This window comes from Cervus elaphus, chromosome 9 (genome assembly GCF_910594005.1).
Source record: "Cervus elaphus chromosome 9, mCerEla1.1, whole genome shotgun sequence".
Taxonomy (NCBI): Eukaryota; Metazoa; Chordata; class Mammalia; order Artiodactyla; family Cervidae; genus Cervus; species Cervus elaphus.
This window is the reverse complement of record NC_057823.1, coordinates 16,641,641-16,664,276: the sequence shown is the minus strand read 5'-3', so window position 1 is coordinate 16,664,276 and position 22,636 is coordinate 16,641,641. Positions and strand designations below refer to the sequence as shown.

At 39.1% G+C, this 22,636-nt stretch overlaps 1 protein-coding gene and 1 pseudogene across 1 annotated transcript; one reads left to right on the top strand and one right to left on the bottom strand.

Annotated features, from left to right (window-relative positions):
• Positions 1-9,022: 9,022 nt before the first annotated feature.
• Positions 9,023-10,744, top strand: LOC122700433 (zinc finger CCHC domain-containing protein 10-like). The gene is made up of 2 exons (XM_043913334.1): positions 9,023-9,056; positions 9,157-10,744. The coding sequence occupies exons 1-2, from the start codon at positions 9,023-9,025 to the stop codon at positions 9,651-9,653; spliced, it is 531 nt and encodes a 176-aa protein (XP_043769269.1). The 3' UTR covers positions 9,654-10,744.
• Positions 10,745-13,254: 2,510 nt separating this feature from the next.
• LOC122700423 lies at positions 13,255-22,636 on the bottom strand (annotated as a pseudogene).

Here is a 22,636-nt window from a genome sequence, read left to right as displayed (position 1 = left end):
TTTTTAATATACTGTCTAGGTTGGTCTTAGCTTTCCTTCCAAGGAGCAAGCGTCTTTTAATTTCATGGCTGCAGTCACTATCTGCAGTAATTTTGGAGTTCAAGAAAATAAAGTCTCTCACTGTTTCCACTGTTTTCCCATCTATTTGCCATGAAGTGATGGAATCAGATACAATGATCTTAGTTTTCTGAATGTTGAGTTTTAAGCTAACTTTTTCATCCTCCTCTTTCACTTTCATCAAGAGACTGTAGTTCTTTTTCGCTTTCTGCCATAAGGGTGGTGTCATCTGCATACCTGAGGTTATTGGTATTTCTCCTGGAATTCTTGATTCTAGCTTGTGCTTCATCCAGCCCAGTGTTTCTCATGATGTACTCTGCATATAAGTTAAATAAGCAGGGTGACAATATACAGCCTTGAGGTACTCCTTTCCCGATTTGGAACCAGTCTGTTGTTCCATGTCCAGTTCTGTTGCTTCTTGACCTGCATACAGATTTCTCAGGAGGCAGGTCAGGTGGTCTAGTATTCCAGTCTCTTGAAGAATTTTCCACAGTTTGTTGTGATCCACACAGTCAGAGGCTTTGGCATAGTCAATAAAGCAGAAATAGATGCTTTTCTGGAACTCTCTTGCTTTTTTGATGATCCAACAGATGTTGCCAATTTGATCTCTAGTTCCTCTGCCTTTTCTAAATCCAACTTCAACATCTGGAAGTTCACAGTTCATATACTGTTGAAGCTTGGTTTGGAGAATTTTGAGCATTACTTTGCTAGTGTGTGAGATGAGTGCAATTGTGTGGTAATTTGAACATTCTTTGGCATTGCCTTTCTTTGGGATTGGAACGAAAACTGACCTTTTCCCTGAGTTTTCCAAATTTGCTGGCATATCAAGCTAGCAAAGCTTTTCTCACAACACAATCTTTTAGGATTTGAAATAGCTCAACTGGAATTCCATCACCTCTACTGGCTTTGTTCATAGTGATGCTTCCTAAGGCCCACTTGACTTTGTATTCCAGGATGTCTGGCTCTAGGTGAGTGATCATACCTTCATGATTATCTGGGTCATGAAGATCGTTTTTTTATAGTTCTTCTGTGTATTCTTGCCACATCTTCTTAATATCTATCTTCTGCTTCTGTTAGGTCCATACCATTTCCGTCCTTTATTGTGCCCATCTTTGCATGAAATGTTCCCTTGGTATCTCTAATTTTCTTGAAGAGATCTCTAGCCTCTCCCATTCTACTGTTTTCCTCTATTTCTTTGCACTGATCACTGAGGAAGGCTTTCTTATCTCTCCTTGCTATTCTTTGGAACTCTGCATTCTTGCCCTTTCATTATGCATCCATCACACAGTTATTACATAGAGGGCATCCATTATTCATTTGATCGTAATTCACTGAAGTTGCATCAACAAGTAATAAATTCAGTGGACAATCTTTACTTCATGTATACTAAGAACTTGTCCCCAGATAAACTGATAAGTGGAACAAACAGAATTCAAAATGAAGGTGTCAGCCAGAGTCCCTCACACAAAATTTCACTGTATCCAGGCATTCTGAAAGTTTTAAGCAGACTTCCCAGGTGGCTCTAGAACTCGGCTGTCAATGCAGGAGATGTAAGAAATGTGGGTTTGATCCCTGGGTCAGGAAGATCCCCTGGAGAAGGGCATAGCAACCAATTCCAGTATTCTTGCCTGTAGAATCCCATGGACAAGGAGCCTGGTGGGCTACAGTCCATGGGGTCCCAAAGAGTCAGACATAACTGAAATGACTTAGCTGGAATATCCACGGATATCTAACCACAGATATGTATGAAGTACGTTTTTAAAACTGTTTTCAGTTTCCTAAGTAAGAATTAACAATAAGACTCTGAATGTATATCAGTTTTTTGTGATTGAGTATGCTGATTACAAACATGAAGGAGAAAGTGGACAGTGGACATTACAGCAGGATCAACAGAGAATCTCCCTGAATTATCCTGTGTCCCTTTTCTCTTGTGATCCGGGCCACCCTTCTTACAGTAGATGCAGCCAGTGCTACCTACTGCCCTCCTCTGTGTCCTCTGGAAAACTCTAAAGGGAAGGACATAGTGAGCAGTGAGTCTGCCAGGACTGACAGGGAGGTGACAGGACTCTGGTTTTGCAGGAGGAGGACTGCCCATGTGTCCTATGTCTGGAGTCAGTCTGCCCAGAATGATGATGGGTTTCAATGCCTTCTAACTCATGATCAGATATAAATTACAAAAAATTCTGTATGCATTTATTTTTATTAAAATAATGATGTCTGTGCCCTTATTATCAAGCGATTATGCAGATGAAATCAAGCAGGAAACAAAACACATACTTTCGAGCCTGGCACTTAGGAAACCCGCAGTTACAGTACATTATGGTTAATATCAGGCTTCCCAGGGAGTGTTAGTTGTAAAAAAACCTGCCTGCCAAAGCAGGAAGCATAAGAGACATGGGTTCAATCCCTGGGTAGGGAAGATCCGCTGGAGGAGGGCATGACAACCCACTCCAATATTCTTGCCTGGAGAATCCCTAGGATAGAGTAGCCTGGCAGGCTACAGTCCATACGGTTGCACAGAGTCAGACATGACTGAATTGAACAGTTGCTCAGTCGTGTCTGACTCTTTGCGACCCCATGAATCGCAGCACGCCAGGCCTCCCTGTCCATCACCAACTCCCGGAGTTTACTCAAACTCATGCCTGTCGAGTCAACTTAGCAGGTAGTTAATGTCATCCACCTCATCATCACTGTTTTCAGAGTTCTTTAAAGTGCTGAGGGGGAAGTGTACAGAGACCCATTCACTGCTGTGATAGGGGAGATGCCAGTCACAGACAGAACCAGTGAGGGTGGAAGCAGAACTCTGAATGAGAGTTCTCACACCCCAACCAGGAATAAGAGTATACGATATAAGGCTCTGAACCAAAATTTGTACATTGATGCCCTCCCACCTAACTATTCCAACTGTCACATTTGCCTTGTTGAGGAAAAATCATCATGCTCCCAAACTCCCTTCATCCATGTCTGTCTCCCTCAGCACTTACTGGGCTGGGTGGCATCTTTGCTGGTCCATGACCAAGGAGCACAGACTCACTGATCCTCTCCTTTCTGGTGTGTGATGAAGTCTCAGGGACCTTCCTCAGGACAGACAGGAAGACAGACTCAGGCTGGACCTTCTGAGGCAGGTTCCTACAATGGATGGAGACATAGGTGTGGATTTCTGATATTAGAACAGACAAACTAATGAGCTGGAGGCACTGTGTATTTACAATATTAACTGTGGGTTCAGTGCTGAAAACTCATCATTAGCCACTTGGTCCCTGTTGTCCCAATCGCTGGAGACTTGTTAATATTAACAGAACAGGGAAAGGAAAAAAGTGAATGTCCTGGAAAGGGTCTTTGACCCTCTTATCCTCAGGAGGAAATTCTCCTGTACTCTTACTTATTAATTCTAACTAGCTGGATCTTAATATAAAATTTAGACTTCTGTCCTCAATTCAACCACTCAATGTGGTTTGATAGCTTCAAATCCATTGTATCAATCATGACATCTATGCTGGATCAGTTCTATACAAAGGATGTGATACACTTTCCATTTTCACAGTTAATATTTGTAAGGATAACTTTTCTATTAATTTGAACAAATCTTCAGTTCTAAGCACTTTCTCTAAACAAATTGCATTGGCATATTAGAAAAATATTTATTTTTGCTTATTATTTAATATTTGATACTTTAATTAAATACTTCAACAGGCCTACCAGAAAGTTTTAATCAAGGTGTCAGCCAGGGCTGCAGGCATCTCAAGGCTGAATCAGCAGGTGTCCACTTTCATGCACACTCATGAGGCTGTTGGTGGGACTCACCTGTTACACAATATTGTCCAGAGAATTCCTTCAGTTCCTTGACACATGGCCTCCTGGCAGGGAAGCTGGGTTTTATCCATGTGAGCCATTAAGAATGCAAGAAAGAGGAGCCAGAAAGAAAACCAGATTACTTTACTCTGTTCCCAGAAGTGACTTCCCAACACTTCTTCCACATTCTCATCATTGTAATCGAGTCACTATGTACATCTTAACTTGGTGGGAAGGAAATGCACAAAATAATGATCACCACCATTTGGGATCATTGAAAACATCTCAGATCCTGCCCCTTCCTCCCCTACTCTACTACAGCCCTCATCTTTATAATGATTTTATGCTCCAAGCAATTCAAGACTCAGATCCTGTCCTTCTACTTTCCAGCATATTCCCAGCAAAGCTTCCCTGGACACAAACTACCATTTGAGTCAAACCTCTTCCACTGGGTACTTCTGTAGACCCCACTCTCCTGCTTCAGGTCGTGCAGTCTCAAGTAGATCCCTGGCTTCTGATACACTAGGAGAGCCCCTGAATCAACATCAACACAACCTGCAGCCATTCCATGGCAAAATGTAACAAATATTCCAAGTGTTCTGATTTTTTTGTAATTAGAGAACAATCAGCTAACTTCAGAAAATATCTTCTTTAGATACCTTTGTGGCCTCAGCTCTTGAAGACTTTAATAAATAAAATGTATTCGGGCTTACCCGATTTTTTCCTACTGTATAAAGTGGGATGTAGGTGGAAATTGGTGTGATGTAACCTTCTGAATCCTGTCCATTCAGCCTTCCTGACTTAGAGACCTCTTTGCTGAGGAATACAGAGATTGGTTTGTCATTGAGTGATATGAAGAAAACTTTAATTTATACCAAAATCAAATTGGATGTGGAGGGAAGAACGGCACTTACCTGTGTGTGGATAAGTACCAGAGGGTATTTTTAAGAGAGAACACGTGGCAGATATTTACAGGCACATATGAAAAGGAGAGACTGTGTGTTGAAGCACTTAAATGAATTAGTCCAGGGCAAAAATGTATTACTAAACTGAAATTATTTCATAGTGAATAGAAGGAACAAGATACTAGGGTCAGTGACAAACTCAATTTCCAGGACATGGAATATGAAAACCAGTGGTAGTTGTTTGTACAGTAAAATATGATGGTAAGCATGCCACTATATATACATGTATCAAAACATCCTATTGTACATCTTGAAAGTGAAAGGGGTAGTTGCTCAGTCATGTCTTACTCTTTGCAACCCCATAGACTATCCTGCCAGGCTCCTCTGTCTGTGGAATTTTACAGGCAAGAATACTGGAGTGAGTTGCAATCAATCCTCTTTTCCAGGGGATCTTCCTGACCCAGGGATTGAATCTCAGGTCTACCGCATTGTAGTCAGATTTTTTTTTTTTTAATTTGTCTTTCTCTGTCTGACCTATTTCACTTAGCATCAGTTCAGTTCAGTTCGTTCATTCAGTCATGTCTGACTCTTTGTGACCCCATGAATCGCAGCACGCCAGGCCTCCCTGTCCATCACAAACTCCCAGAGTTTACTCAAACTCATGTCCATTGAGTCGGTGATGCCATCCAGCCATCTCATCCTCTGTCGTCCCCTTCTCCTCCTGCCCCAATCCCTCCCAGCATCAGGGTCTTTACCAATGAGTCAACTCTTTGCATGAAGTGGCCAAAGTATTGGAGTTTCAGCTTCAGCATCAGTCCTTCCAATGAATACCCATAACTGATCTCCTTTAGGATGGACTGGTTGGATCTCCTTGCAGCCCAAGGGACTCTCAAGAGTCTTCTCCAACACCATAGTTCAAAAGCATCAATTTTTCGGTGCTCAGCTTTCTACATAGTCCAACTCTCACATCCATACATGACCACTGGAAAAACCACAGCCTTGACTAGACGGACCTTTGTTGGCAAAGTAATGTCTCTGCTTTTTAATATGCTATCTAGTTTGGTCATAACCTTCCTTCCAAGGAGTAAGCATCATTTAATTTCATGGCTGCAATCACCATCTGCAGTGATTTTGGAGCCCCCCAAAATAAAGTCTGACACTGTTTCCACTGTTTCTCCATCTATTTCCCATAATACCCTACAAATCCATCCAGGTTGTTGCAAACTGCAAAATCTCAATTTTTTTATGGATGAGTAGTATTACATTACATCATCTTAAAAAAATTAATTTATTTATTTTAATTGGAGGTTAATTTCTTTACAATATTGTAGTGGTTTTTTGCCATACATTGACATGCATCAGCCATGGATGTACATGTGTTCCCCATCCTGAGCCCCATCCCATTCCTCAGGGTCATCCAAGTGCACCAGCCCTGAGCACCCTGTCTCACACATTGAACGTGGACTGGTGATCTATTTCACATATGATAATATACATGTTTCAATGCTATTCTCTCAAATCAACCCACCCTTGCCTTCTCCCACAGAGTCTAAAAGTCTGTTCTTTACATCTGTGTCTCTTCTGGTGTCTCTTAGGGTCATCGTTACCATCTTTCTAAATGCCATATATATGCATTAATATACTGAATTGGTGTTTTTCTTTCTGACTTACTTCATTCTGTATAATGGGCTCCAGTTGCATCCACCTCATTAGAACTGATTCAAATGTATTCTTTTTAATAGCTGAGTAATATTCCATCGTGTATATATACCACAGCTTTCCTATCCATTCATCTGCTGATGGGCATCTAGGTTGCTTCCATGTCCTGGCTATTATAAACAGTGCTGTGATGAACATTGGGGTGCATGTGTCTCTTTCAGTTCTGATTTCCTTGGTGTGTATGCCCAGGAGTGAGATTGCTGGGTCATATGGCAGTTCTATTTCCAGTTTTTTAAGGAATCTCCACACTGTTCTCCATAGTGGCTGTACTAGTTTGCATTCGCACCAACAGTGTAAGAGGATTCCCTTTTCTCCACACCCTCTCCAGCATTTATTGCCTGTAGACTTTTGGATAGCAGCCATCCTGACTGGTGTGTAATGGTACCTCATTGTGGTTTTGATTTGCATTTTTCTGATAATGAGTGATGCTGAGCATCTTTTCATGAGCTTGTTAGCCATCTGTTATGTCTTCTTTGGAGAAATGTCTGTTTAGTTCTTTGGCCCATTTTTTGATTGGGTCATTTATTTTTCTGGCACTGAGCTGCAGGTGTTGTTTGCATATTTTTGAGGTTAATTCTTTGTCTATTGCTTCGTTTGCTATTATTTTCTCCCATTTTGAAGGCTGTCTTTTCACCTTGCTTATAGTTTCCTTTGTTGTGCAAAAGCTTTTAAGTTTCATGAAGTCCCATTTGTTTATGTTTGCTTTTATTTTCATTACTCTGGAAGGTGGGTCATAGAGGATCCTGCTGTAATTTATGTCAGAGAGTGTTTTGCCTATATTTTCCTCTAGGGGTTTTATGGTTTTTGGTCTTTACTGTCTGAGCCCTTACACAATGTTATATGTCAATAATTTCTCAATAAAGCTAGGAAAAACTTATGCTCTATTTTTGTTGGGAAACAGGTGCCTCTGAATCCAGAAGAATGTCTCTTGTGTTTACCACTGTTCCAGAAAAATTAGTGGAATGGAATAATAACCAGAAAAAGAGGACAATAAGACAGATTAGTCGCAAAAAGCTGTCTTGTATGACAAGGTGAAATCTAATTTATCCCATTTTCTAGTCATTTGGGGACATCTTTAAACAAAATTATTTTCACAGTGTTTTTTAATCATTTAATTTCACCCCAATTTTTTTTTCTTTTGGACTTAATTTTGTGATGTGGTATAGCTGATTAACAATGTGATAGTTTCAGCTAAACAGCAAAGGAACTCAGCCATGCAAATACATGTACTATTCTCCCCCAAACTCCCTCCTCACCCAGGCTCCCATATGTCATTGAACAGAGTTCCATGTAGGTCCTTCTTGGTTATCCTTTTTAAATATAGCAGTAATTTCACCCAACCTTGTCTTGCAAGTGTATTTACTCCATTTTGCCGATGTTATACATCATGGAAAGGCATTTCACATATGTTGTAGAAAGTTTAAGATTAATACTCAAATGTGTATATTCTAATATTCTCAAATTGAAAAATTCATATGTTTATTAGAAATCTTTAAGATGGTGCAGTCTGAAAATAACAGCTAGAAAATTTTGCAGAGCATCCTTGAAATTAAACCATATACACAAGAAAGCAACTTTCCTTTGGCCTTTTCCAAGATTCCTTGCCTATCATTTGCTGGGATGAATGGAGAATAAATATAATCTTTTAGGACATATATTTAATATAATATTTTAAAAGTACTAGTAATTTTAATGTGCTGTATCTTTTCCCACTGAATAATATGAATTCATCTTCTGTTACATGGATTCCCTTCTTTACAATTTATGTTTCAATCAATGCAGTGGATAAGTGTTTAACTTTGGCTGAAAAATGCAAAGCAAATTAATTTAGTTATAGAAAGCTTTCAGAACACCAAGATAACTACCACAAAAATGATGTGTGACATCTCTAAGGAGTTTCTAAAGCTTATCTTGTAGAAAACAAAAGGAGCCCCAAAACTGAGTTATCTTGACTGAAGACAGGGAAGCATGGTGAAGTCCTAACCAGGATGCCACTGCTCAAAGGAAACACTTCCCTTTCTGAAAATGTGGTCCTTTGCAATCCCACAGTAATATGAAAGAAGATACATTTGTTGTGATGACTTGGGTGATTTAATGATCTTTAGGCATCATTAGAGCCACGTGTAATTGGAAAAATAATATCATCACCTATTTTTCAGTTGGTTACCCATGACTAAGACATATTATGGATAATCACCCTTCTTACCTGTGCATGTTTTGTAATCATGAAATTGCAGGCATCGGCCGGAGTTGGGCGGCGGGGCGGGCTGGGGGCGGAGAGAAGCGCGTCAGCGGGCTATTGAGCGGTGCAGGGAAGCGGGGTCGGTGTCGGATCCTCAGCTTGGCCTGGCGGAGGGTGGCCGTTTTTCTTACACGTCGCCTGCCCACAAGGGGCTTGGGCCGGGGCGAGAAGTTTGATGTCTGTGTGTTAGCGATTTCGTGGAAGACGGTTGCGTAAGGCCACTGGGCGGGACCTAGGGGTGACTGAAGAGAGTCTCGCGTTTAGTTCCCGCGAAGGGGACGTCCAGGAATTGGTTACTAACTGATTTATGCCGATTTGCCCAACCCAGCCGGTGGGCAGCGGTGGGCGCACCCCACGAGTGACCAGGCGAAGCTTGTAGCCCGCATCCAACACCCCCTACTCTCGCCGACGTAAACCTTCAGCTTCCTGTTCAACCTCCAGGCCAGCTGGCTTCTCCTGCCCCATTTGAAGCAATTAAGCAACATGTAAGATGTCAGAAATGCTTGGAATTTGGACATTGGACTTATGAATGCACTGGAAAAATAAAGTACCTACATAGGCCTTCAAGAACAGCAGAACTAAAGAAAGCTTTAAAAGAAAAAGAAAACAGATTGTTATTACAACAAAGCATTGGAGAAGCTAATGTAGAAAGAAAGACCAAGAAGAAAAGGTCTAAGAGTGTAACCAGTTCCAGTAGCAATAGCAGCGACAGTTCAGCCAGTGATTCTTCATCAGAGAGTGAAGAGACATCTACCTCATCTTCCTCAGAGGACAGTGACTCTGATGAAAGCTCCTCCAGTTCATCGTCTTCTGCTTCCTCCACAAGCTCCTCCTCATCCTCTGATTCAGACTCAGATTCCAGCTCTTCCAGTAGTAGCAGCACCAGCACAGATAGTAGTTCTGATGATGAACCACCAAAGAAGAAGAAAAAGAAATAGAATTGCTCCATCCATATTGGACTAATGGACTGAAAACATTAATGTGATTCTCAGAAGGGAATTCAGAATGTGTTATGGCCAAATAGGTTAACTGGCCAACATTTCTAGAGTTCAGGAGTTTCTAAATGTTTTACATTGTAAGAGCATAAAAAGTATTAATAATGGATTATATATATATATATATATACACACACACATATATATATATATAAAGACTTTTTTATTTTAGGGGTGAATCTTGTTTTTCTTTTTTATCTTTAAAATATATCTCTAAAATTAATCAAAGCTGAAATCTAGTAAATCTGTTTTTGTGATGAAACCTATCTTTTCTCCCTGTGAAATAAATGCCATACTCTGTTCCATGTTAGTGCTGTGTATCAGACATTTTTCAGGACAAAGCATCATAATACCTGGCAGTGAATTTCTAATGCTTTTGGCTGTATGTTATTATGTGAGATTTAATACATTAGAAACTTAGGAGTTTTCCTACTGTTACTAAATGTGCTCTATTTTTGTGTTTATTTTTGGAAAGTTGTTCTGACTTCTTGTCCTAAATGAAAAGTTCAAGAAACCTGTTAATAAATTTATACCTTTTGGATGGTACAAGTTTCAGGTTACTGTGTTTTATCATTCATTTTCTTCTGGTTCTTAGAGTTACCCTTTTCTTAGGAAAGTGATTCTAGAGGAACTTAAAAAAGAGCAAAAATTCTGAAACTACATAGGAGTGTAGTCTTGGTGCCTTTGGATAAATTCAATGTGTCAGAAAAGAAAACAGTCATTTAAAAAGCTAACTTATGTAAAAGGGATATAAATACTTTTGTGTGTCAATACGCTATAAAAGATACCATTCAAAGGGGTAGGAGGAAGAGATGTAGTTTTTACAGAAAATTAGAGTGATGTTGGCTGCCTTTTACTAAATTTTTTTATAAAGTTTTCATAAAGATTGCCTTTTACCATTTTGCAATGTGGTATGACTGTTTATATGGTAACTCATCATATATGAGTCTACTGCATAAATATGAGTGACTTGGATTAATCTAGTGTGTTTACATAGTATATACACAGTTGAAATCTAGCATGAAAGTTTAAAAAGAAATACTGCTAAGTATTTCTTAAAAGTAAAATACTCTGTCATGATGAAATTATTTGATTTAACATCACATTATTTTGTGATGTGTTTTAAATTTTTGGAAAGAGGTATCGTTTGTAGAAAAATCTTGATTTAGGTAAAATATGGGTTTTTAAAACTACAGATGTTGTCTTTTTATATTTTTATGAAAAAGCAGTAGAAAATTACTTTTGAAGGAAATGAACTTCTATTAAATGTTTAAATATATGTATGTTGTCAGTTTAAAGATCTGTAATTACCTGTTTTACAGAATCATCTGCTTTCAGTAATTATAAATGCTCTCAAAACATCATTTTAAGACTCTATACAGAATGTGTCAGTTGACAGGCAGATTTGATAAACTACTAATGAAATGCAGTTTACAATGTTTGTGATCTCTGTAAGGGCAATTTTAGCAGTGAAAAAACTTGGAAGGGAAACGTGTGCATAGGTTATATCACTTGGAATTAAATAAAACTCAGTTTGTGCTGATGAGCTTAAGCTTCAAAAAAAAAAAAAAAAGAAATTGCAGGCATCATACAATGTAGTTTTATATCCCATGCTACAATATCAGTAAAGATTCAGTCAAAAAAGCAATAGAAACCAATTAGCTGTTTATAGATGAATATTTAATATAGAGAGTTGGTTAAAATGTTATTGAAAGACTGAAAGACAAGAAAGAAGAAAGTGGTACCATAGTGATCATAACTGAAGGACAAAGCTACTCTACCAAGGGCTGGAGGGGTATAAAGGGACCCGTTGAGCTTTTAGAGTGGAGAGACATTTGCAGGCCACTGCTGAATGTGTGTTAAGAAGAACACAAGATGGAACATAGACCACAAGATGGAATGTGATTTCAAATGCCCCACCCTAAAACATAGGCCAGGTGTACGATGTAGAGAAGCGATGTGAAGAAATTTATTGGAAATAATGGGGAAAATGCATTGCTTATTACCACATCAGGGTCTTCATTTCTTCCCCCTTTGACCTCTGATCTCTTTTGGATCTTCAGCATTTGTCCATGAGGAACGTTAGGACCCAAGGCATAAAGTTCACCTTTGAAAGAGAGACTTGACTTGGATCAGTAGTTGTTAACCGTGGGCACACACTAGAACCACCCAAGAGCAGCTGATTCATGTCAATGTGTGGCAAAACCCACCACAATATTGTAAAGTAATTAGCCTCCAACTAATAAAAATAAATGGAAAAAAAATCCATGGAAGCAACCTAGATGCCCATCAGCAGACAAATGGATAAGGAAGCTGTGGTACATATACACCATGGAATATTACTCAGCCATTAAAAAGAATTCATTTGAATCAGTTTTAATGAGATGGATGAAACTGGAGCCCATTATACAGAGTGAAGTAAGCCAGAAAGATAAAGAACATTACAGCATACTAACACATATATATGGGATTTAGAAAGATGGTAATGATAACCCTATATGCAAAACAGAAAAAGAGACACAGATGTACAGAACAGACTTTTGGACTCTGTAGGAGAAGGCGAGGGTGGGATGTTTCGAGAGAACAGCATCGAAACATGTATATTGTCTATGGTGAAACAGATCACCAGCCCAGGTTGGATGCATGAGACAAGTGGTCGGGCCTGGTGCACTGGGAAGACCCAGAGGAATCGGGTGGAGAGGGAGGTGGGAGAGGGGATCGAGATGGGGAATACACATAACTCCATGGCTGATTCATGTCAATGTATGACAAAACTCACTACAATATTGTAAAGTAATTAGCCTCCAACTAATAAAAATAAATGAAAAAAATATATATATAAGAAAAAAAAATCCTCATGCTTGGACTACACCCAGGTCCAGTTGAATCAGAAACTCTGGTGGTGAAACCCAGTGGTCAGTATTTTAAACTTCCCAGATGATTGCAATAAAAGTCAAGGCTGAGGAGCAATGACTTGCAGCTCTCATAACAGCATGTGCAGATTTGAAAATAGAATTTACTCTTGAAAATATATAACAGCTTGGAAAATTTGTAAAATTTTGGTATATTAAAGGGGAATTATTCATCTTTTGAGGATGCTTGGGCTACCGAAAATAAAAATATAGAATCTCTATAGATATAATGAGATTCTGTCAAGGAGTGATTTTGATACAAAAAGGATCTAGAACTCTTCACTGTCATGTTAAAACGTGTGTGTGTGCATGTTCAGTCTTGTTTGACTCTTTGTGACCCTGTGGACTGTAGCCCAAGAGGATCTTCTGTCCATGGGATTTCTCAGGCAAGAATACTGGAGTGGGTTGCCACTTCCTCCCCCAGGGATCTTCTGGACTCAGGGATTGAACCTGTGTCTCCTGCATTGGCAGGGGAATAAGCTATAGAGAAATAATATTCAGGTAGAAAGTGAGGAGAGACATGAAGGCCATAAGAGCTATAAAAATGATGTCATGAAAGAGGTAGAATTTTTAGAGTTCCAGATTTAGTTTTGCTACATTTTCTAGTATACACTCAAATGGGTTGCCATATCCTAAGATGAGTTTGTGCTGATAAGGAACCTCCACAAGGCCCTTTTGATGTCTTTGTTCCTCAGGCTGTAGATGAAGGGGTTCAGCATGGGGGTGACCACAGTGTACACCACCGAGGCTGCTGCATCCTTCCTGGGAGACCGTGAGATGGCTGAGCTGAGGTACACACCCAGGGCTGTTCCATAAAATAAGCAAACAACTGCCAGGTGAGAACCACAGGTGGCAAAGGCTTTGTATATCCCACCTGATGAGGGGACTCTCAGAATGGAGACAAGAATTTTATAGTAAGAGAAAATGATTCCTGAGATAGAGAGAACACCAGTCATGGCACCGATGATATAGCTGACTATGTTATTGGTGAAAGTGTCAGAACAAGCAAGGTTGAGCAGTTGAGAAGGATCACAGAAGAAACTAGAAATTTCTACATCCTTGAAACAGGTAAGTTGTAACACAATCACATTGTGCACCTGGGAGTCCAAAAGGCTAACACAAAAGGATACCAAAACTAAGGAGCAACAGAGGCGCGGGTTCATGATGACCACGTAGTGCAGTGGGTGACAGATGGCCACAAACCTGTCATAGGCCATCACAGTAAGAAGCATACTATCCATACATGCAAAAAGGATAAAAATAGACATCTGAGTCAAGCATCCTTCACAGGAGATGACTCTGTTGTGAGATTGGATGTCCACAATCATCTTGGGAACGGTGGTGGAGATGAAACCGATGTCAACCAAGGACAGGTTGGAGAGGAAGAAGTACATGGGGGTGTGGAGGTGGGGGTCAGAGGTGACGGCTAATATGATGAGCAGGTTCCCCAGCACAGTGACCAGGTACATGGACAGGAAGAGGACACAGAGCAAAGGATCTAGTTCTGGATCATTTGAGAGTCCCATGAGGAAGAATTCTGAGACACTTGTTAGATTTCCAGTTCTGTGTATCTTGGACACCTCTGGAAAAAGAAAAGGGGTCTGGAAACAAAGGAAATAAGTAAATGGGCATTGAGCACTGTGATAATATTTTGGATTCAAGCAATTCATTTCTAAGATTATACACTCTAGTTCCTTCAGCAATATCTGTCAGTGTGATAAATTCTGTTTAGAATTGTTCCCTCATTGGTTTCTGTGTTATTCACCTGTGTCTATACACTCTTCCTTTATAAAATTGGACCCAAAAGTGAAAGGTAACAAGAATGTTAGAGGTATTACATCCCTGATCTCAGTAAAATACAGCCTACTTCTTTAGAAACAGTACAGGATCAGAAATTTCCTTCTCCCTCTAAGAAAATGCACAATTCAAATGTACAGAAATTAGAACATATTTATATATATCTTATTTTACTTATATATAATTTTAGATATTTCCTTCATTTAGAATATTAACAAATCTCTATGAAATGCAGGACAGTATCATCTGAATTCTAAATTAAAAATGAATGCTCCTAACCAGAACATACTTTTATACTACATTCAGAGTTTTAGATCATCCTTTGTTCCATCTGTCTTCCTTATTTCATGAAATAATTGATTATTCAAAAATCAGGATTATCTTCTTTTAAAATTTATATTTATTTTTTACTTATACATGCCATGTCTTTGTTGTGGGCATGCAGTATCTTTGATCTCCCTTGCAGATAAGGAATCTTTAGTTGGGGCATGTGGGATCTAGTTCCTGGAGCGGAGATCAAACCAGTGTGCGCTGCATTAAGATTGCAGAGTCTTAGCCACTGGAACACTTGTCCCACAGTTGTTTTTAAAAAGTCATTTAGTATAGACTTCATATCTTTGACTTTGCTAAGTTGCTTCTGTTGTGTCCGACTCTTTGTGACCCTATGGACTGTAACCCACCAGGCCTCTCTGTCCATAGGATTCTCCAGGCAAGAATACTGGAGTGGGTTGCCATGCCCTCCTCCGGGGGATCCCACATTTCTTATGTTTCCTGCATTGGCAGGCAGGTTCTGGTGGGCTTCAAATTTTGATCATTATTGTTTAACTAAGCACTTATGATCATACAGCGCTGGTGACTACAAATATGGTGTTAGTATACAGAGCACTTTCAATTTTTAAATGATAACAAAATTTAAGAATCCTTCAGGAAATTTTAAAATTATATATAGGATTATTTGTTTCCCTACTGTCTCAGTTAAATGTCTGATATGAGAAACCAATGTAATATTTTTGGACATTATTCTGTGCTGGCAGGATAATACAACTTCATTGTCTTTTCTTTTTTCAGTTTATTGAAGTGATTGACAAAACTGCATATATTTGAGTTGTGCAACATGAAGGTTTTTTAAAGATATACAAAGTGATGATTTAATATACAGGGACCTTGGGAATGATTACCACAGTCAAGTTAATTAACATACCTGTCACTTCAAATAGAAATAGTTTCTATTTGTGTGTGTAGTAACAGTTAAGCAGATCTCTGTTAGCAGATTTCAAGAACATAGCCAGAATTATTAGCTGGTTTTTTTTTAACCTATTCATCTGTCAATAGACATTTATCTATATTTTCAGTATTTCAAATAACATCACATTGACAAGAAATGCATTTATCTCTTTGAGATAATTTTATTTTTTTGGCATCTAATTTTATTTCTTTGGCATCTACCTTGAAGCGGGGTTGCTGGGGCCTATGGCAGATCTATTTCAATTAGTTTCAGTTTTTAATTTTTAAGGAACCTCCATTCTGGTTTCTGTAATGACTGTACCAATATTCATTCTCAATGATCAGGTGCAAGTGTTCCCCCACTTCCACATTCTCACCAATATTTGTTTTCTTTTAAGTTTTTTCTTTAAAAAGTCATCCAAAGAGATGTGAGATGAACTTTTGTTTAGCTTTAGACTTGCATTTCCAATATTAACTGATGTGTCCCTTTTCGTATACCTGATGGTGTGGTTCTTCTGATCATAAACCTGCCTATTTACAGAAGAGGACTTCAGTCCCAGCTAAGGTCCCACAGCCAGGTCAGGACCCAGCCTCCTTAGGTCGAGTTAACAGATTTTCATGTCAACCCTTCCTGGTAAAGGGATTACAATTCTCTTACTTCTGCTGCCTGAAAGTAACTCAGCTTCATTATTTTAGCAGGTCACATTCTGATTTAACTGAGAAAAAATTCTAATTAATATAATGTAAACACCTCTAGGCCATCTCTTGATCTCTAAAATTGTGATAATAATTGGATATTCCTAACAGGAATATTATACTATCCCTGGTGGCTCAATCATAACTCAGTTGGTAAAGAATCCACCTGCAATGCAGGAGACCTCGGTTTGATTCCTGGGTGGGGAAGATCCACTGGAGAAGGGATAGGCTGCCCACTCTTATCCCTCCTAGACAAAGTATTCTTGGGCTTCCCTTGTGGCTCAGCTGGTAAAGAATCTGCCTGCAATGTGGGACACCGTGGTTTGATCCCTGGGTTGGGAAGATCTCCTGGAGAAGGAAGAGGCTACTCCAGTAATCTTAATTGGTGAATCCCACGGACAGAGGAGCCTGGCAGGCTTTGGTCCATGTGGTTACAAGAGTTGGACACAACTTAGCAACTAAACCAACCACTAATAGGATTATTGAAATAAAGTCTTAAAAATCATTTATATTGCTTAAACAAGTGGTTTTCAGTTCCAATACTGAAATTTATGTGTTGGTTGATAATTTATGTGTTGCTGTTTTTGTTGCTGTTCAGTCGCTAAGTCAACTCTGACCCTTTGAGATCCCCTGGACTGTAGCCCATCAGACCTGTCTGTCTATGGGATTTTCTGGTCAAGGATACTGGAGTGAGTTGCCATTCTCTTCTCTAAATTTACATGTGTCTTTTTAAAAAATACTCAGTTACCCCAGCCTCAGCCTGGAACCAATTTTAGGATCTACAAGTGAGTTTACTGGTCACTGTGTTATTAAGCTGGGCTTGACAAATACTGCCTAAGAACATTGCCCAACCATTAGTAGAAGCTCTGTTAACCTTACCAGTTAATGCTATCATCAGTAACCCCTACCTATTTTAAAGTATATACATTTAATAATATTTGCTTCAGATCTCATATTTCATAGAGATTTGAAATGTTAAGATAAAATTTAACTTTTTTTTGGTGTCTCAGCTCCATCCCATTCCTCAGCATACACATTGCCAAAAGCAACCAGTGCCATGAACTTGATGGGTATGTTTCCTTGGAAATGCTTTCATAATGTCAGTATTCATTTATATATCTATAACCAGCTTTTGTAAAATCTTCTCTAAATAGAATACTATCCATATTGCCCCTGAAATGAACTTGTTTACCACAATGTTTTGCTTAAGTCTCTTTGTGAACTACAAACAATACTTCAAATATTTTCCTGACACACAAAAAGAAAACATTTTGTTCAGTTCATAAATTTATACTATATACATTATTATAAATTTAACAAATTTCTGATATATCTTTCATATACTTAAATATAATACATTATTTAAAATATTTTATTGATATATCAAATAAATATTTAATTCATATTTCATGTATTATATTTTTATTTGTATCAGTTTCTGCTTACAACAGTCCAGTGAAAATTCTATACTTCTCTCTGTATCATACAAATGGGAATTTGTATATCATATGTGAGTGACAGTCTTCCCAGTTTCAACAGTTGGGACATAATCAGATTTACTATGTTAATTGCATACATTTTTTTTTCAGAAGAAAAATAATTTTCTGCCAACTGCATTCTCTTTTATTAGCCTATCTTTTGAAAATATCCTTGAAGTCTGTCTTGTGATAATTTCATAATAGGTGCAGTTGATATTTTCATCTTGTATAAGAAATCTTTTCAACCTTACATTCAAAACTGGAAGGCAAAATGCATAATGAGTCATTGAAAACCCTATAATCCTTCATGTTGGGGCCATTATGGCCTCTGTAAATGCTGTGTCAGTCCCACAATTCACAGAGAAGTCCCTGAACCAAAAAAGATGAATCAATTCTTCTACCTTCATTTTACCTCAGGGGCCAAAATAGTTTTGAAAAGAAATATGTTTTAGCTATATGGAGATGACAGAGAACTGGTGCAGAAGAAATAAGCATATTAATGATTGAGTTCTGGGTCTTTTACTTCTTATAAGAGGAGTGTGTGCAAATCTCCCAGCCTCTCTGTGGTTCTGTTCCTTCTTGGAAATAAAAGAGTCTAATTGCTGGGAGCCAGCACACGAGATCCCACCCATGACAAGGTCATGAGGAGAAGACCTGACAAGCAAAGCAGATCAAAACTTCCGGAATTTCGAAAAGCTGCTCTGGCGCTCACCTTAAAGATGATCTCTGTCTTTCTGATACTTGCTATATTAGACTACTTCCTAATTTCTATGACACAGGTAGACAGCCTTCCCCAATCTCTCTCCAAACAGAATCAACTTAGAACTTTAATCAATATGTCCCCCAGATGGTGGTATCCTATAAGATTATCCAGGATGAAAGGAGTGTTTCAATTTAGACCCCTTTGCTGGCATTCTAGCCTGCCTGGCAAATGCGTACTAATGCACATGGCTGCTCACAACACCTTAATCATAAACAGCATAAAGAACCTGATCACATGAAGGCCCTAATAGGCACAGAGCCCTTCAGGGGTGAGGAAGCCCTATTAGAGAACACAAAAATATTATTCTAAAAGTGGTTATAGTTAAAGATTTAGAAAAATAAGAGTTTAGAATTGTTAATTTTAACCAGGAATGCTAAACTGGGGCTACCTCACTGGAGCTGCGGAGTCTTTGTGTGGTAAACCCTTTAGATACATTTAACTGATAACTTCTGCAAAAGGACTGCAACTTCTCTGTTTTCTGTTAAGTTCAAGGCAAAATGGAACAATAAAGAATAGATTACAGAAAACAGCTTTGCATTCACCTAGGTCATAAAATGTCAATAGGCCCCAAGGCCAGAAGATAATGTACAAGACTCTCATAAACAAAGAAGTATGCAGAAAACACCCTGGTTTCGTGAAGGACAAGCTGATGTAATGTTAAACTATCTTCCCCTTAGAAATGTACTAACTTAGGGTATAAAAGCTACGCTAAAAAATAAAGCATTGCCAGGCCCTGCTGCATACCCCCAGTCTGGTCTCTCTCTCTCTCTCACTGACGCCGTTCATCCTGAGGGTACCCCTGGATCCTGCTGAGACTGGACCCCGGCATCTAATACCCACTTCCAGAACACATGTGGCACCTAAGGGAAATTTGGAACCTAATCAATACTTGGTCATTTGTATTAATATAAAGAATTTCAATCATTATTGGGATAGCATGTGTATTAATAAAATAAAATCCCCTCAGTTTAATGACCTTTCATGGATTATATGGCAGAGAGATCAAAGCCTTTCCTGTATCAAGTTGGAGCATAAATAACATGAAATACTAAAATGTGTCTCAGCCATCCATTAAGATGTGCCTTCTTTCCCAACTCTTTTTTCCTCTTATCATGAATATTTCTGCAATGGCTTTTCAAAGATTTAATGCTGCTGGTGCTATTAAATGAAAAATAATAGGTCCCAAAGAAAGTCTATGACATAGACAGAAACAAGCACCATTTTATCTTGTCTCGAGTCCTGTGGGACATTCTGAAAAGGATGAAAACACTGGCACAAATGGTCATTGTGTGGAAGCCATATTGCCCATGAAGAAGGAATTCATAGGGGCAGGACTCTATCTCAGGCCTGTCTGTGCTGATCATGCTCGGCTGCCTACCCAATGGACTCTGAACTCTCTGCTTAGGGCCTGTGGGAACGACAATGGAAGAAGAAGACCCCCTCCAGACAAGGGAACCTTGAAGATCGTATCCAGGTTACTCATCACCTAAGAGACAACATACTCTAATCACCCCTGCCTCCAGACAGTATCTATCGGAATGTAATCACAGGCTTATCGGTTATTAACTGGTTGGAATGTAACCGAGGGCTTATTGGTTATTAACTGTTTGAACACATAACACATGAATGATGGGGTTATTGTGATTGTATTTACCCTTCCTTTGTAAGTCTCAAGGAATTTGGGGTGGTGGGTTTGGACATGTACACATGGGGTATAAAAGATTTTCACAAATACTGGTCGGGGTCCTTGGCTAAGAGGAGACTCTGCCTTGGGCCCGCCAGTGTAATAAACTGCACTCCACTATCTGCATTGTCCTTCTGAGTGAGTTTGTTTCCCAGAAAGTGTGGCTATAACACCCATATTTTGTTTCTATGAAAAATGGAAGGGCTTATTTAACACTTAACTGGAGATTTTTCATTCCTTGTGCCTTCTCTGTGCCATCAAGGTATAGGCTCTGAGGAATCAGAAATAAATGAGCCTCAGATATTTCTCTTCTTATATGAAGAATTTACTTGTATAAAAAAATAATACGCCTTGTCAAGGGAAACCATAACATCAGATAGACAGATATTTCAATCTGATAACATGAGAATTAGCATTATCATTATTAGTAACAAATATAAAAATGTATTTTGCCCTTTTTTCTTAATGTATCTGTCACAGAGTTATTGCATGGAGGGCAACCATTATTCATTTAGTTCAAATTCAGTGGGCTTGTATCAATGAGGAATCAACTCAGTTGACAATTTTAAGACTCACAGATTCTGAGAAATTGCCCCATAATATATTAAGAATGTGTGGAGCACACAAGATTCAAAATTAAATTCTCTTCTCTGAGTCCCATACCCTAAATGTCAAAATTTCAAGCAGAGGCACAGCTTTAAACAGAGGTATCTCAGTCTAAACACAGAGGCATATCAGATATTTTTTCAAGGTTTTCATTTTCCTGAATAGGTAGAACCCCAAGACTCTGATTTTGTGTCGCCTTTCGTGATTGAGGCAACTGATTATAAGTACAGAGGAGAAAGTGGACAGGTGAAGTGAAATCCAGGAACAGAGTCAACAGAGAGATCTACCCTGGAGCATCAAGTGCTAATTATTTCTATGACATTTGCCTGTGATCACAGACGTTCTTCTTACAGTGGTTGCAGCATGTCAGAAACTACAAAGGGGGAGGCACAGTGAGCAGGGAGTCTCTGCCAGGACTGATGGAAATTGACATGACTGGGTGAAAACAGGAAGACTGCCCAGGTGCCCTGTATATGGAGTCAGTCTGACAAGACTGATTTGAAACTCGGTTTTAACATTTTCTAACTCATGATCTTGCACATGTTACATAGAATGCTGTGCTTCTTTCCTTCAGTTAAAATAATAATAATAATGTGCCCACCTGTATTTTGGGAGAGATTATTCAGATGAAACAAAACAGGAGAGAAAACACATACTTCAGAATCTGACACTTAGGAAGCCTTCCATAACAGTATATGATATTGTGATTCATGTCATCTTGCTAATGCTTATCTTCATGCTCAATACCTCTCTCATAATGAACTGAAGTGCGTAGGGGAAAGTTTACAGAGACCCACTTGCTGCTGCTCTGGTACGAGGGATGCCAGCCAGCAAGAGCTAGAACCAGTGAGGGTGGAAGCAGAACTCTAAATGAGGGTTCTAACACCCCAACCAGAACCATGAACATAAACTTGAAAGGGCTCTATTCCAAACCCACATAGATCGGTGCCCTGATGCTGGGAAAGACTGAGGGCAGGAAGAGAAGGGGGCAACAGAGGATGAGATGGTTGGATGGCATCACTGATTCAATGGACATGAGTTTGAGCAGACTCCAGGAGAGAGTGAAGGACAGGGAAGCCTGGCATGCTGCAGTCCATGGGGTCATAAAGAGTCAGACATGACTGAGCAACTGAACAACAATAGCATCTTTCTATAACAACTATTATGTTTATTCTTCTTGAAGAGGAAACACCTTTTCAATGCTCCCTTCATCCATCACTGTCTCCCTCAGTACTTACTGCGCTGGGCTGCATCTCTGCTGATACACGGCTAAGGAGCAAAGACTCACTGCCCCTTTCCTGCCTGGTATATGATGAAGTCTCAGGGTCCCTCCTCAGGACAGGCAGGAAGACAGACTCAGGCTGGACCTTCTGATGAAGGTTCCTACAAAGGATGGACAAAGACATGGGGTCACAATAGTTAGGACATGGAAGCAACCTAGATGTCTATAGGCAGATGAATGGATAAGGACGTTGTGGTATATATACACAATGGAATATTACTCAACTATAAAAAGGAACACATTTGAGTCAGTTCTAATGAGGTAGGTGAAACTGGAGCCTATTATTCAGAGTGAGGTAAGTCAGAAAGAGAAACATCAATACAGTGTATTAACACATATATATGGAATTTGGAAAAATGGTAACAATCATACATGCAAGGCAGCAAAAGAGACATAGATGTAAATAATAAACTTTCGGACTATGTGTGGGAATGTGAGGGTAAGATGATTTGAGAGAATAGCATTGAAACATGTATATTACCAT

What these genes read in the sequence shown, in the direction of transcription:
- LOC122700433 (XM_043913334.1), top strand. Translation starts at nt 9,023, where the DNA reads ATGCCGATTTGCCCAACCCAGCCGGTGGGCAGCG. An exon ending in AACCCAGCCGGTGGGCAGCG is followed by an intron (nt 9,057 to 9,156) that starts GTGGGCGCACCC and finishes TTCAACCTCCAG; the next exon opens with GCCAGCTGGCTTCTCCTGCC.